Source organism: Ptychodera flava, chromosome 20, assembly GCF_041260155.1.
Source record: "Ptychodera flava strain L36383 chromosome 20, AS_Pfla_20210202, whole genome shotgun sequence".
Lineage (NCBI taxonomy): Eukaryota > Metazoa > Hemichordata > Enteropneusta > Ptychoderidae > Ptychodera > Ptychodera flava.
Genome location: NC_091947.1, coordinates 10,851,097 through 10,864,784, shown reverse-complemented (window position 1 = coordinate 10,864,784; position 13,688 = coordinate 10,851,097). Strand labels below are relative to the sequence as shown.

General features: G+C 36.9%; 1 protein-coding gene and 1 pseudogene across 2 annotated transcripts in view; both read right to left on the bottom strand.

Moving 5' to 3' along the window:
- The window catches only part of LOC139120008 (TNF receptor-associated factor 2 pseudogene), a 2,112-nt pseudogene extending 682 nt beyond the window's left edge, over positions 1 to 1,430 (bottom strand).
- Positions 1 to 13,348, bottom strand: part of LOC139120007 (TNF receptor-associated factor 2-like) — a 25,954-nt gene extending 12,606 nt beyond the window's left edge. Inside the window, exons 1-6 of one of the 2 annotated variants that reach the window (XM_070684001.1) lie at positions 12,654 to 13,348; positions 6,879 to 6,951; positions 4,903 to 5,004; positions 4,581 to 4,745; positions 3,042 to 3,116; positions 2,682 to 2,768 (exon numbers count right to left, since the gene is read on the bottom strand). In XM_070684001.1, the coding sequence (XP_070540102.1) occupies positions 2,682 to 2,768; positions 3,042 to 3,116; positions 4,581 to 4,745; positions 4,903 to 5,004; positions 6,879 to 6,896 (447 nt within the window). In that variant the 5' untranslated portion in view covers positions 6,897 to 6,951; positions 12,654 to 13,348. The other variant, XM_070683999.1, reaches the window with a different exon arrangement.
- Between the last annotated feature and the right edge of the window lie 340 nt (positions 13,349 to 13,688).

The following is a 13,688-nucleotide window of genomic DNA, read 5'->3' as shown; positions in this document are numbered from 1 at the left end:
GCGATGTCGTCTTTGATGTAAGCATGTCGAGGACTGTCTAACAGGGACAATGGCATAAACAAAGGACAACCGCTGGCAATGTTCATGTCGTTGACCGGCCGTCTGAAGGAACTGGATGTCGGATCCGGACGAAAAGCATCCATGACGTGTTCCCTGTTATTCTGATCTATCCACATGAACGTCACCTTCTGACGGAATGGCCATCGCAAGAGGGCGTCATACTCACCCCTCATGAGGACAAAGAAAAGAGACACGTGATTTCCCTTGCCCATGCCATCTCCATTGAGGTACACACGGGCGCACATCTTGTATCCATGATAGCTCGTATAGAAACATGGTGAATAAATTGAGACATTTCTACCTGAGAGGGCGTCCCTGCGTTTTCTGCCAAAATCACTGATCTTCCAAACATGTGAGCCATCATACGAAGTTAGCTCTAAAGATTGTATTCTCAAATCTTGCTCGGCTAAAGCTACATCTTTCATCGCAATTATCCTATCCTGAGCTTTTATTTTGCGTTCTAATGATTCTATTAGTTCCCTATCTTGCCTTCTTCCTGATTCTAGTTTTCTGAGAGCTGTAAAATTTTGTTCTAGTTGGTTATTAAGTAGGTACGCTACCATTCCAAAAATGTTTGGACATTCTTGAAGTTGACTTTTCTGAAATAATCTTTATGTGTACATTGCAAAGCTATGAAAAAAACATGGGGTACCCATGCAAATTTTTTGAAAAAACACATGCCAAAATTGACAGAAAACCACTAAATCTCCCATTTTGCGAAATTTGCACTTACCAGCAGAATCTTTATTTTATCGCAAACTATTAACAGATGCTAGTGTGCATACCACATTTTTGCATTGCCAGGACAGCTGAATTAGGACAATCAACTAAAATTTGTGATGTCTTGTCTTAAAAATTAAAATATTAGCCCTAAATTTATCATTTAACTGTAAAATTAGTCTTTTTTTAAAATATAAACTTCATATAAATGCACAAAATAATTTTCAAAATGTTAAAAAGTACAGCAATATCTATCAAACAGACAGTGTTCTTTGATTTAGAAGCAAAAAAAGTTGGGGTCACCACGCAAATTTTCTTAGTAAACAGCAAAAAGTGACGAAAAAGGTGAATTTTGTTAGACCTGAGATCTGACCCTCTAGCTTACTGGTATTATGTCAGAGCTACAATTGTTAATTATTCTCTACTGATCTTTAAAAATAAAAATAACTGTCGATTTTTCAGTGCAAAAATATAATTTCGGTTGTTTTGATTCATAAAAACTTCTGAAAGAAATATTATAAGGTCACTAGCATGATTTTTTGCCATTTTGTCCTGTTATTCACGCTCACAAGGTTAGGTAGTCTAAAAAGAAACATGTACATCTTCTGGACAAAAGAGGGCGCTCTCCTATATAGAATGGTAGCGTACTACCTTAAGTACACTCAGAACACCCTCGTATGTGACTAGCTTTGTTTCAAGGATTGTCAAAGTATTTTTCAGTCTCTCTGTAACTTTTTCACATTGTTGAATATTTGCATGTGCAGACGAATTTGCAATCATCGGCTGTCCTACTTGAAGCTTTTTTCTTATTTTCTCAATATCAGTTTGCAGTTGTTCTTTAGTTTGCATCAGGCCACTTAGTAGTCGTTCATGTTTCTCGATGGCCTCCTTCAACTCGTCTTGGTGGCGTTGGTCGTGCACTTCGCCCGCTGCTTTAGACAATTGCATTACTGCATGAAACAAACAAGACAAATGTTCCGTCGTGTTGTTTGTGTCATGTGCCTCAGTCTGAATAATTTCAACCTAAGAAAAAGAAAGACAGATTTTGTGTCTCACGATTGAATAGAATTGATTCGAAAAAATCAATAGAAAGCAAAATAATGTTGATTACGAACAGAATTTTGCATTAAACATTTCAGTAACAATGGGATAATTGTATAGAACATCATTTGACAATTTTAAACAATTAAGAATACAACCCTTGAACATACGACGTTTTGTTTGCTTTAAAATGTGTTCACTTTTAAACAATTTTATTGGATTTTATTTTTGTGTATTTAATTAGGACCCCATGGAAGATTACAGCCGAATTGGGTAATTCTAACTCGATATTAGACTCTAAATGGGTAACACTTTAATATCAAATGAATGAAGAAATAAATAAATTTACTGACAGTGACTTAACGAAAATAATTGTAAATTACACATATTCCTTTCCATTGTCTCTCCTGAACACGTTTGAGTCGAATTAAATTGTCTTAGGCATTGCATGTGAGGCATCAGAAATGAGCGGTATTGAATAGACACGTCTTATGCGTGATGTGTATAGAGAGTTCACAAAATGATTGCTTATGCTAAAGACAGTCGCTCCACACGCGGACTGTGTGCTAAACTATGATAGCTTCCCTTGAGCAAACAAATTTATCATGATGCGATTTTTTTATAGTTTGCTAACATGATGTAAACAATTCAGAGAACTTACGGTGAGATAATGCATCTCTGCCTACTCTGGTGAATGCCTGTCGGTTAAGCTACGTTGTTGTTGTTGTTGTTGTTGTTGTTGTTGTTGTTGTTGTTGTTGTTGTTGTTGTTGGGTCGGATGTTTGTTTGTTTATTTTTGAGAATAATTCTGAGGGCAATGACATAACACGTTTTGAAATTTGATTTTTTCCTTAACTTACCATGTGGCTGCACCCAAAGTCCTTGTATTTACATGGCACCAAACGCTTTTCACAATCACCGTTTTCAGCATCAATATGCCGGGTCATCTGCGGAATAATGAGACAAAATATCATACATTTATGTATTAGTAAGAAATATTAACTTGATTGAGAAAAAGAAACCATGAAATGAATTCGGTCAGTTGTATCGATCGTAGCCGATAACTGATTCTCACAAGGATGGCCGCACAGAGCACGGCCAGTACTGTACAGAGTTAATGACGTTTTGTGACTAATCACAGATGACACATCTCCTTTACCATGTATCGAGTAAATTTAACCTGTTTACGGTATTGATATCTAATATCCTTCTTTACTTACCTCATCCCTTGTCATAGCAGGTGCTTTGCAATATTTGCAAGTGACGGGATATTTCATGCACACGTCTATGTGAGCCTGCATGGGAAAACATATTCAAATACAGAAAAAAAATTAAAATGGGGCCGATTGTTTGTTCTAATTGTTTGTTCTTCATTTCTGTTGTCAAAAGTGCATCGAATGGACATTGAGTATCGACCGGTGAGAGCGAAGTGCTTAGTTCCGATGTAGAGAAGACGCTAAATGATAGAGTAGAATGTTGAACGCAATTGTTACATATATTCCAGAAGCCATAGTAGTATGTAATAAGGTTGAAAGGTTAATGAACAGTTTTGTAAAGCATAAACGCATTTTGTCAAATAAAATGATTTAAAACAAGTACCACTATGGTGGTGTTAAACATATTAATGTAAAATGTCAAGTACAAGCATTGCAAACTATGTGGGTCAAGCGACTGCTTGAATGTACAGGTGCCGCGTGGCCTATAATACCACAGATGTATTTTCACTTGGAAAACACCACCAGCTTATTATGTCAGTATGTTATTTGGAGTAACGTTCCAGATCGTGTAAATTCTCTCTTACCACTTTTCTTTGTAACTTTACTTAATGCATGGTATGATGTAAATCTCAGTCGTGTCAGTGGTAGTCATCGAACTGAGTTTGGTTGGTCAAGCAAAATTAGATGTTTTTATTCAATTTCACCCGAGCAATTTAATTATGGTGTAATCATCAATGATTATGAGGTACCAGTTTGTAAATTTACATACTGATAGTTTTTACTCTATACTGGTTCAGCGCTGTACATCACATTCAAAAAAGTCACTTTTAAATGGTTTCAGAAATTAAACATAGATGAAATGGAGAATGGTTGTAAAATTTGGAAAAATATTTACACTGTAAATAAAGAAACGAAATTGAGAGAATTCCAACAGAAACCCCTTCATCGCTACTTCCTTGTAACAAATATTCATTCTTTTGGAAAAAGATAGAGTCAATCAATTGCCAGGTTTGTTATCAAGTTGATTCCCTTGAACATAGATATTTAATTGTCAAAGTTCTGAGAAATGCTGGAGAAAAGTTAGATATATTGCAACCAGCCTCCTTTCCTACAATCACAATAACTCTATCACATATAATCTTTTCATATTTTTCTGATGGCACTGTTCCTAAAAAATGAGTACGCCTGTTGAAAGTATACTTAAGAATGAGCTTGTGTTAAGATATAATTTTGGAAAAGAAATCTACAGAAGAGATGACATTTTAGAAATTTTAGGAAAAGTTGGTAAAGTTTTGTAATTCTGACATATTTATACCTTTCCTGTAATATATTTTCTTTTGTATTTTGTACTCATCTTTATCTTTGTAAGGCATTTGACAAATAAAAGACCAAAAAAATGATGTCTGACTGAAGTAAGTTGTCTGCATTGCCAATCTGTCACCTTAATCCTCTGACAAGACATTCATTCTCCATATCCATACAGCATGTATTTACAAGCTTTCTAGGAGGAATTTTCTTGCAAGGATTAATTCAACACTATACCTTCATCTCTATGTGCTTCAGTGTGGTCTGGCAGTACTGGCATTCAACTTTTCTCATTCCACATTTGTCATTGAGATGATCATCAAGATCTATTCTGCAGATTATCTCGGCACACCCCGCATTGGTACACGGTATCTTCTTGAACGGACATCTGTCAGCATGATTCTGCAGTCAAGAAGGTTGACGTCGACAGTGATTTTTTGTTAGGATGTGTATTTAAAAAACCGCAACATACTTTCTCGAGTGGTTCTTGGTTTATTATTACTTTGTGTACGCTAAGAAGAGTTTGATCACGTCAGTAGATAGCGGATATAACACCTACCTGGTCGTATTCGTCATAGTTCCCTGACCATTTGCACTTTTCATTCGGACACTGGACACTGATATTTCGAAGTTCTCTCAGAATAGCCTTGTCAGGAAACGACTGAAAAAACGGAGATATAATACAGTATGTTCGCAACTCAGAGCTATGGCCAGTAGTTGGTGAAAATGCACGATTCGCATTTTTAAGTTAACGTGCTATAGGTAATTGTATGCGATTTTGCGTTATAGAACCAAAACATGTAAGCCAAACGTGTATGCTATACACATTAAAAGTCTGTACATTAGACATTTTAGACACGTTAGGTCCGTACACGTCAGGTCGGCACATTACAGGATAGGTGAATACGATTGACATGATAAAATTTGAGTTACGTTGAGAATAGGTATGCACGATTGGCATGACAGAATTTGGCTTATTTTAACCCTTAAATGATACACACATGAGGTCTGTACAGCACGTTAAGTCGGCTCATTACACGATAGGTGAGCACGATTTGCATAGTAGAATAACGTGTACTGACCGACCGTGTCTATAATGTCCAACATGTATAACATTTTAGGGTCTCAAGATAAGTCAAATTCTATCATGCCGATAGTGAACACATATCGTGTAACGTGCCGACCTAACGGACCTAAGTTGTCTAAAATGTCTAACGTGTATATCATTCTTGGGTGTCAAGATAAGTAAAATTCTTTCATGCCAATCATGTCGGCACATTGCACATAGGTGTGCAATAGACTTAAATGACATACACGAGAGACATTTTAGACACATTAGGTCCGCACACGTTAGGTCGGCATGTTACACGATAGGTGTGCACGATTAGCTTGATACCTAACGTGTCTAAAATGTCTAACGTGTTTGTCATTTTAGGGTCTCAACATAAGTAAAATTATATCATGCCAATCGTGAAAACCTATCGCGTAACCTGCCGACCTAATGTGTGCGGACCTAACGTGCTAAACATGCACGACTAAAATGTAAAAATGTCTAAAATGAAAAGATCTAGACTTGTGGCCATGGATGGCCAATCATAGAACATTAAGCCTAGGAAATGTCAAAAAAGTTACATCATATCAGATATTCTTCATTATCCTTACACAGGTTTAATGAGAATGTTTGAGTTCATGTTTGCGTTATTATATGTGCCTGAAGTAAATATGAAAGTTGACAAACAGGTTAAACGTGTATTTATGGTACAACACTCACTTACAGGTATTGATCTGTATTGATGAGTCAAAGTTATACCCTATTCAATTTGTAAGCATGATGCAAGTACACTTTAATGATACTTGTGTTAGATCTGTTTAAAATTTTTAAGCATGCTATGAGGGGGCTAAAACCACTTTCTTCAAGTTAAGTCATCTGACATACGTCGACAAGTGAAAACACCGGAGAGTGAATTGTAGGTTAATTTGGAAATAGCAACGAGCGCGAGAGACAGCTTGTGATGAAGACGTTTTAATAATTAAGAATGCCATCAAACATCACTGATGGACTGATGGACAATGGTGGACCACTGATAAATTAACAACAATGACGGCATTTTTTATTATAAATTATCTAAGCACTGTTAACGAATTGCTCAGCGACAACTCTCTCTCTCTCTCTCTCTCTCTCTCTCTCTCTCTCTCTCTCTCTCTCTCTCTCTCTCTCTCTCTCTCTCTCTCATATAACTCTGACGCACGGAGGTAGGAGAGTGCTAACAGTTCGGTGATAGGCATAATGTTTGTGAAGTGTCTTTAGAAATAAAATCTATGAAAATCGGAATGGACTCGAGGATATGTGTGCCAATACTTATAGATCCTGTTTTTTTCGTGAGATAAGATAGCATACCCGTGCAAGGAGAAGCGTCTCATTGGTTACTAAGTAATGACGTAATTACTTAATTCCTATTTTATTTGAACCTTTTTACAGTAATGAAAACTGACATTTATTTTGTGCAAAAGCGTAAATATTGAAAATTTATTTACCTCCTGGTTCGTTAACATTGAGTCGGCAGTTTCATCTTCCCGGTAGCAACCTTTGCAGCGCTGCGTCTTTTCGCTGTGAATTTTAAACAACACTCAATCGATTAATCGATTACATTTAACAACACTTATGTGACATGACATGTTTTTGTTAGTAATCAAGATTTCTCAATATATGTCATTTTACCAAATATCGCGTACTCCTATTTTCTCCGAAACTCTATCGCACAAATATACGTAACACTAGCTCAATATGCCATGACACTTAATCAAAAATGTAATGAAATTAAATCGGCTATATAATACTAATCAAAATAAGAAACATTGCGCCTAGCAACCATGGCCAGGTCCTTGGTAACCAAACAAGATCAACAGTTTTGATGAAAGTAAAGATGGTGATCTAATATGCAAGAATTATGTTGGTTGCTAAGGCTCAGCCTAAGGATGACGTCAAATTTTGCTAGGCATGATTTTTTTTTATTCTAAGGAGATATATTTGGTTATAGTAGTGAGAAGGTACGTACACATATACAGCGTTTATCATATGGGTGCTACAGTATGGTTATCAAATGTATAAATGTATGAAATTTATTAGTGTGTATGTGTGTGTGTGTGTATATATATATATATATATATATATATATATATATATATATATATATATATATATATATATATATATATATATCGAAGTATACAGATGTCCTCGTTGATACCTTGGCCTTATAAAACAGGAGTCCGCAAGGAGAAGGTTTACATCGGCCTCACTGATATCACCTTCAAAGACGCGCTTCGCTAATCACATGCAATCGTTCTATCGTTCCATAACGACAAATACAGAAGCAACACAGTTGTGAAAGTTAATTTGGTCTTTAAAAGACAAGGACGAGGTCTTTGACGTCTCGTTGTCAATTATTGACAAAGAATCAAGTTACTCTAACATATGCAAGCGATGCAATCTTTGTATATCATAAAAGCTGCATATTATCAATGCTGACAAATCTACTCTGTTAAACAAACGCTCTGAGTTTGTTTCAAAATGTCACCACCAAAACAAATATTATTTATAAAATTTTAACACCACCAAGAACCAGAATGGTACGTCCCAACCGTATTAATGAGAGTGTAAAGCTAAAAAATTTTCACTTCTCTCTGAAGATTGCAGGATGCATGAAACTTAAGTAACAGATATTATACTTTGTATTTGAAGTAATTTTGTGTTATTATTATTATTATTACTATTATATATATAATATATAATATAATATAATATATATATATATATATATATATATATATATATATATATATATATATATATATATATATAAGTGAAAGTGGTAGGCTGGTTAAAGTCGCAGCATCTTTCTACTTTTTTTATTATTTCTGTTTCTTATGTAAGTACTGATATACGACCATGACTATGTTTACTATAAGGAAAGCAACTCATTGTTGGTTGGTAAGGGGCGTTCAGACTTTACATATGTACGTTGTGTATTGTTTTGTATTGTTTTGTATTGTATTGTTCTGTTTTGTTTAAGGACCTTCATCAACACCATTCCTACATTGGCGAGAACAATTTTATTTTTATAGATTGCTCAGAGCGCGGTAATGGTTGTTAGGCGTATGTTTTCTTTTGCAAATTTATAAATAATTATGAACATCTAGTTTTACAAAACTTGAAACTTTGCTTGTTGCTAGGGATCGTCGATTGGCAATGCGGCAATATTTTTCTTATTTGGCTTAGTATTTTGTCATTGGTTTTGTGTGATATAAACATGTTCAAACATCGTACGCGTCAATATACTTTGCGATGACTTCATTCCACGAACTGTAGCTCTACTTCTTGTGATGTGTGCAAAGATATGCTACATAAAAGAAACGAAAAAGAACTCGTTACTTAAAATCTCTCCGGTGTCGATATTAGTAAAATCTCATCGAAAAAAAGCAGTAGGGACCACTTTGTTTACGTCAATCGAAGTCAAATTTCGATGCTACCTGTAATTGTACATGTGTCACAGCACGTGCTCACTCAGGCTCCGAAGACTATAGTCTTTGGGAACACACCAGAAACCTTAAGCGTGCATACGTCGACATTTAATTACTGCTCATATTTAATGTGAAAGTAACAGGGATGAAATAATGCACCGATATGATTTATTATAATATTCATTATATTACTAGGCCCTGCCAGTCGCATTTTGATTGGGCGAGCTGAACCACGTGACTGACCACAAATACACAGTAATGGTTTGTTTACATGCCCGTGAATATGAATAATAAGATTAACAACTCAAAGTATCATAACTTTACAGCTCAAACGTAAATCATAATCAATCACAAAATAAAATGGAGCACTTGTAGGTCAAGTTGAGATACTTTTTTCTGAAAACATCTCCGGATTTGCCAATTTTTTACAGCACGCGTGACAGTGCGTCGCGTATTGCTCAGTTTCTGGGGCCCAGTTGTCGTTCGCTCCTGAAATTTTCGGAAATTTTGACGGTTTTTTTTTGGGTTCGCTGATAATATAATGGAAATAACAGACTCCGCTCTGACCATTAACGTTTATTTGTGGGCGCCGGCTCGAGGAAAGCCAAATTAACGGGCTCGGCAAGCCTCGCCCGTTAATTTTTGGCTTTCCTCTCGCCCTTGCCAACAAATAAACGTTAATGGTCAGCGCGTCGCCTGTTATTTCTATATTATTATACAGCCCCTACCTTTACTACTAAAGGAAAGACTCCGGAAATACAGTAGGTGCATGGATTATGGGATTTTTGTATTGTTTTGGTTATCGCTTTTATCTAGATCTTGTGTCTGCAATTCAAAGTTTCGCTCGTGTTTGGATTATCTTGTTTTCCCTAGCAACATATGTCTATAGTTCCTATTTGGCATGCCTAAGTCGCGATTTGTGTTCCTTTTCTTTGTCAAATAAATGTACGATTTACTTACTTCGAAATCACCTTTTCCAGACAAGAGTTGCAGAAGCGATGACCACATCCGGTTTGTACTGGTGTTCTCAGAATATTTCTGCATTCGCTGCATATGTATTTCGACAGCAGCACTGACCCAGCCACATTTGGTAAACAACCAACCATTACATAAATTGCTCTCGTCTGTGTTTGACCGAGATGTCACTTCTATATATTTTATGTTGGAACCCGTCTTGTATTTCGGAACTCCGATGTCACCTATCCAGCACGCCATGATTGCAACTACCGTACATTGGCCTGCTGAAGACCGGTACATGATCCGAAGTGAAGCTGAATCATTGCTTAGTATGGCTTGTCGCTTGCCAACGACGGTATTTTATACTATGTTTGGTAACTATAGGATCATATGATAATTTGTATAAAAAGACAGCAGTAAATCATTTCCTGACTTTGAGCCTTAGCAACCGGGCTTGGCAACCAAGTGCACTGCACAACATGTACGCCACGCGTGGCAGTCTACTGCACCGTATTTTACTGTGAACAGAGTGAATACGTCTGACGAGTCGCTAAACGCTGTAGACGTATTCATTATTGTCTTGTTGCCAATAGCCTGCGTCATTCAGAAACGTTTTAAAACATAGCTTTTGTACGATTTTAATCTTTCGACCTCTTCTGAAAATATCGACAACAGTCCATTTTGTCATCACGCCCACCCAAACAAATAGTGAAAACATTTCGTCGTTATGACAACACTTAAGCTTACATGTGCGTACGGTCACATTATCGGAAACCCACCCACCCACAGTATCCACATAATTCTGATGTTGACTGTTTAAATATTCTGCTTACTGAAACATGCTGAGTCATTAATGATCAGAGCTCCACCCATAACTTTCGTATGTGATGAACTTGTAAATACGCTGAATGAGACAATTTTTTTGTGAGTGCCATCAATTATGTCATGGAAGCATTTAGTATTAGATCTACGAGCAGGTAGGGAGTAGAGATATGACGACAGACAATTCATCACGTTTCAGAATATTACTCAAGACGTAAATATTTGCTCAAGTGAAACAAAAATGACCAAAATAATTTGAAAATTCAGCGAAAGTTTGTCCAGTTGATAGTTCAAGAGTAACCCAACCTCCGCGTCGGTAGACGTTTGATATCATAGCAATACTTCATTGAAGCAACAGCTTGTCATTAGCAAATAGGTACGTTTCAGTGTATGGACATACAGATTAAATGTTTTATTGAGGAAGGTTGCTCTAACAACTTAACAGAATAGTTAAATATTGCTCGTGGGAAAGTCTGACACTGAACTCACTATACCGCAAGACACAAGTCCTATACGATAATGATATTTGACATGCTTCAAGCAGTGCGTTTTCTTGTAATTGCACGAAGAGAGAGAAATGTCAATGTATCGGCATGTAGGCACAATATCGGAGGTACCGGTAGCTGAGGTATAGACTAGTAACCAAAACATGTTAGGTACCGCTTAAACAGCATGACTATTGCAAAGTAATCTTTTGACAACTCCCAATGTTTTTCTTTTATCCGTGTTTATGTTTGACGATTCCATGGTTTCACAGTACAAAAGTTCGGCCGTTGACCTCAATATCTGACGTCTATATAGACGGGAAAGTCCCGTCTCAGTCGTGCATACATCACAACATATAACATAAGCGTATTTTCGAACCAAGTAAGAACTTCACACGGCAGTGCCCTCGGCCGTCTCTATCATACAATATATTAAATTATCTCTGTAACAGGATTTCAGACCGGTTGTCCCATGTAGGTCCTTATCAAATCTTTCATTATATGGTTGTATTTTGCAAAGAAATATCTGACAGTATATCCCACGGGCAAGGGTCTGAAACCGGGTATACCGACAAAATATGTCTACGTTTCCATTTCGGAGCCTGAACATAAATTTTAATATTCAAAGATTTAATATTCTGAGAGTTTATTGATTTATTGTCTGGCATTACACTTACGAAGACCGTGCGCAAGTTTCAGAAACCGAACATGTTTGTGTGCATACAACAGTGTCGTTGCCCATTGATACAATGCAATTACTGATAGGCTGTGCACCTTTGTTCATAATAATGAGTTAGCAATGTCTTTACAGTACTGTATACAAGTCTGTGCATAAGATCTGTTTGTACCTGTGTCGTCATCAGCAGATCTGAATAACTAATATATAATTAAAATAACTAATGGTAGTTGATGATTTAAGTTTCGCTGCCCTTAAGCTTCTCAAGACATTTGAAAGTTCACTTTTAATAATCAAAATTGATTAGAAAACTCTTAAGTCTGACACACATAAACTTGCCAAAAGATAATTTTCCCTGAATGATCAGCTGCGTAAATCTCAAAGAAATCGTAATGTTGAAATGTACGATTCCCTGTGCTAAAATGGTATTCGTAGAGCCCCTTCGTCTGTTCGTTTTGATGAACCGATATGCGACCTTTATACAATATTCTTTTGGTCTGGTATACGTTTGTACTTAGAAGCGGAATGAATAGAAAAACAAGAAGGTGCAGAGATAGATTTAAAATGTACTATAGTGAGCATTTTATATTGCTTACATGCATCAGTCACTTTTGCCACATGTTGACCTCAGATCATGGGTCCAAAATAGAGGTAACGCAAGCTTCATATACATGTCTATTGTCTATTATAAGTCTATGAAGGGTAATCCACCCACACACTTTGGATTGGGTTTGTAATAGTCTCTCTTCCTGTAACAAACATTATCCACTTTTGCCTGAAATGTTATGATGGTTTTACTCCTTTGATGCAAATTATTGGCAAGGTGAAGAAAAATGAAGGTCTACCAACCTTGATAAGAGTATTCATCCAGAGCAGTCGAGACAAAAGTGGTCCCCACAGTGCGTCTGCATCGGTTGCCGAAGAATATTTCTCCAGTGCTTACATATTAAAAACGGATGCTACAGTGATTCACGGCCATGGATCAGATGCAAGGAGCAAAACGCCCCAGAGCAACGCCAACTGATCATTTTTTTACCGTAGCAGCCATCCTTGCCCTCATTGTTACAGCTTAGTTCCACATGCACTAATCGGCCGAGTATAGAGTAGTTGCATGATGGCAATCAGACGTACTGTGACACGCAAAGTACCAGCGCGGAGCTTATTACACAGCGCGGAGATAAATTTAACCTGCGTGAGGCATTGTCGTTTTCGTCCATGGTACACAAAGAGTAAAGATGACGTTAACGATTCTTCCGCTGTCAGTCATAGAATGAGAGGTGAAGTGTTTACCTGACCTCTTCTCATAAAGTGTCGCTCGATTTGATTGGTGCTTTGTGACCTTTGAACTATTATATCGCCTGGCTCCTTAATACGGCTATATCATCGATAAATATAGATGGGGAACTACCTTTGGCCTGTCTCATTTATGAAAGAGACTAAATCTCGTGAAACGGATAACAAAATTATAAGTAAAGATGAAAGGAAACATCCTTAAGCTTATTGAAACTATTTTAGGTTGATAGGATCGTGAGGTCGACGAATCGTACCATCGTATTTTACCCTGAGTATATTTAAGCAATAAAGCACACCCACTGACGGTATACCACGAGATTTTGACCTGTTCAGATCGCTCGTCCATATATGAAGTGAACTGTTCAAAATCGAGTGGTATACCGTCGCTGGGTGTGATTTATTGCTATTATATCATAACAATATATTGAAATTCTGGAGTGAAACGTCAAAAGCGGATTTTGCTCAAGCTGAGAGCTCGCGCGTGTGCCAGCCGTGGTATATCGTCAATATACCACGGTTCTTTTCGTGTCTCGACCAATCAGATCGCTTTATTTGCGCCATCAATATACTGGCATGACATACTTGGAAATA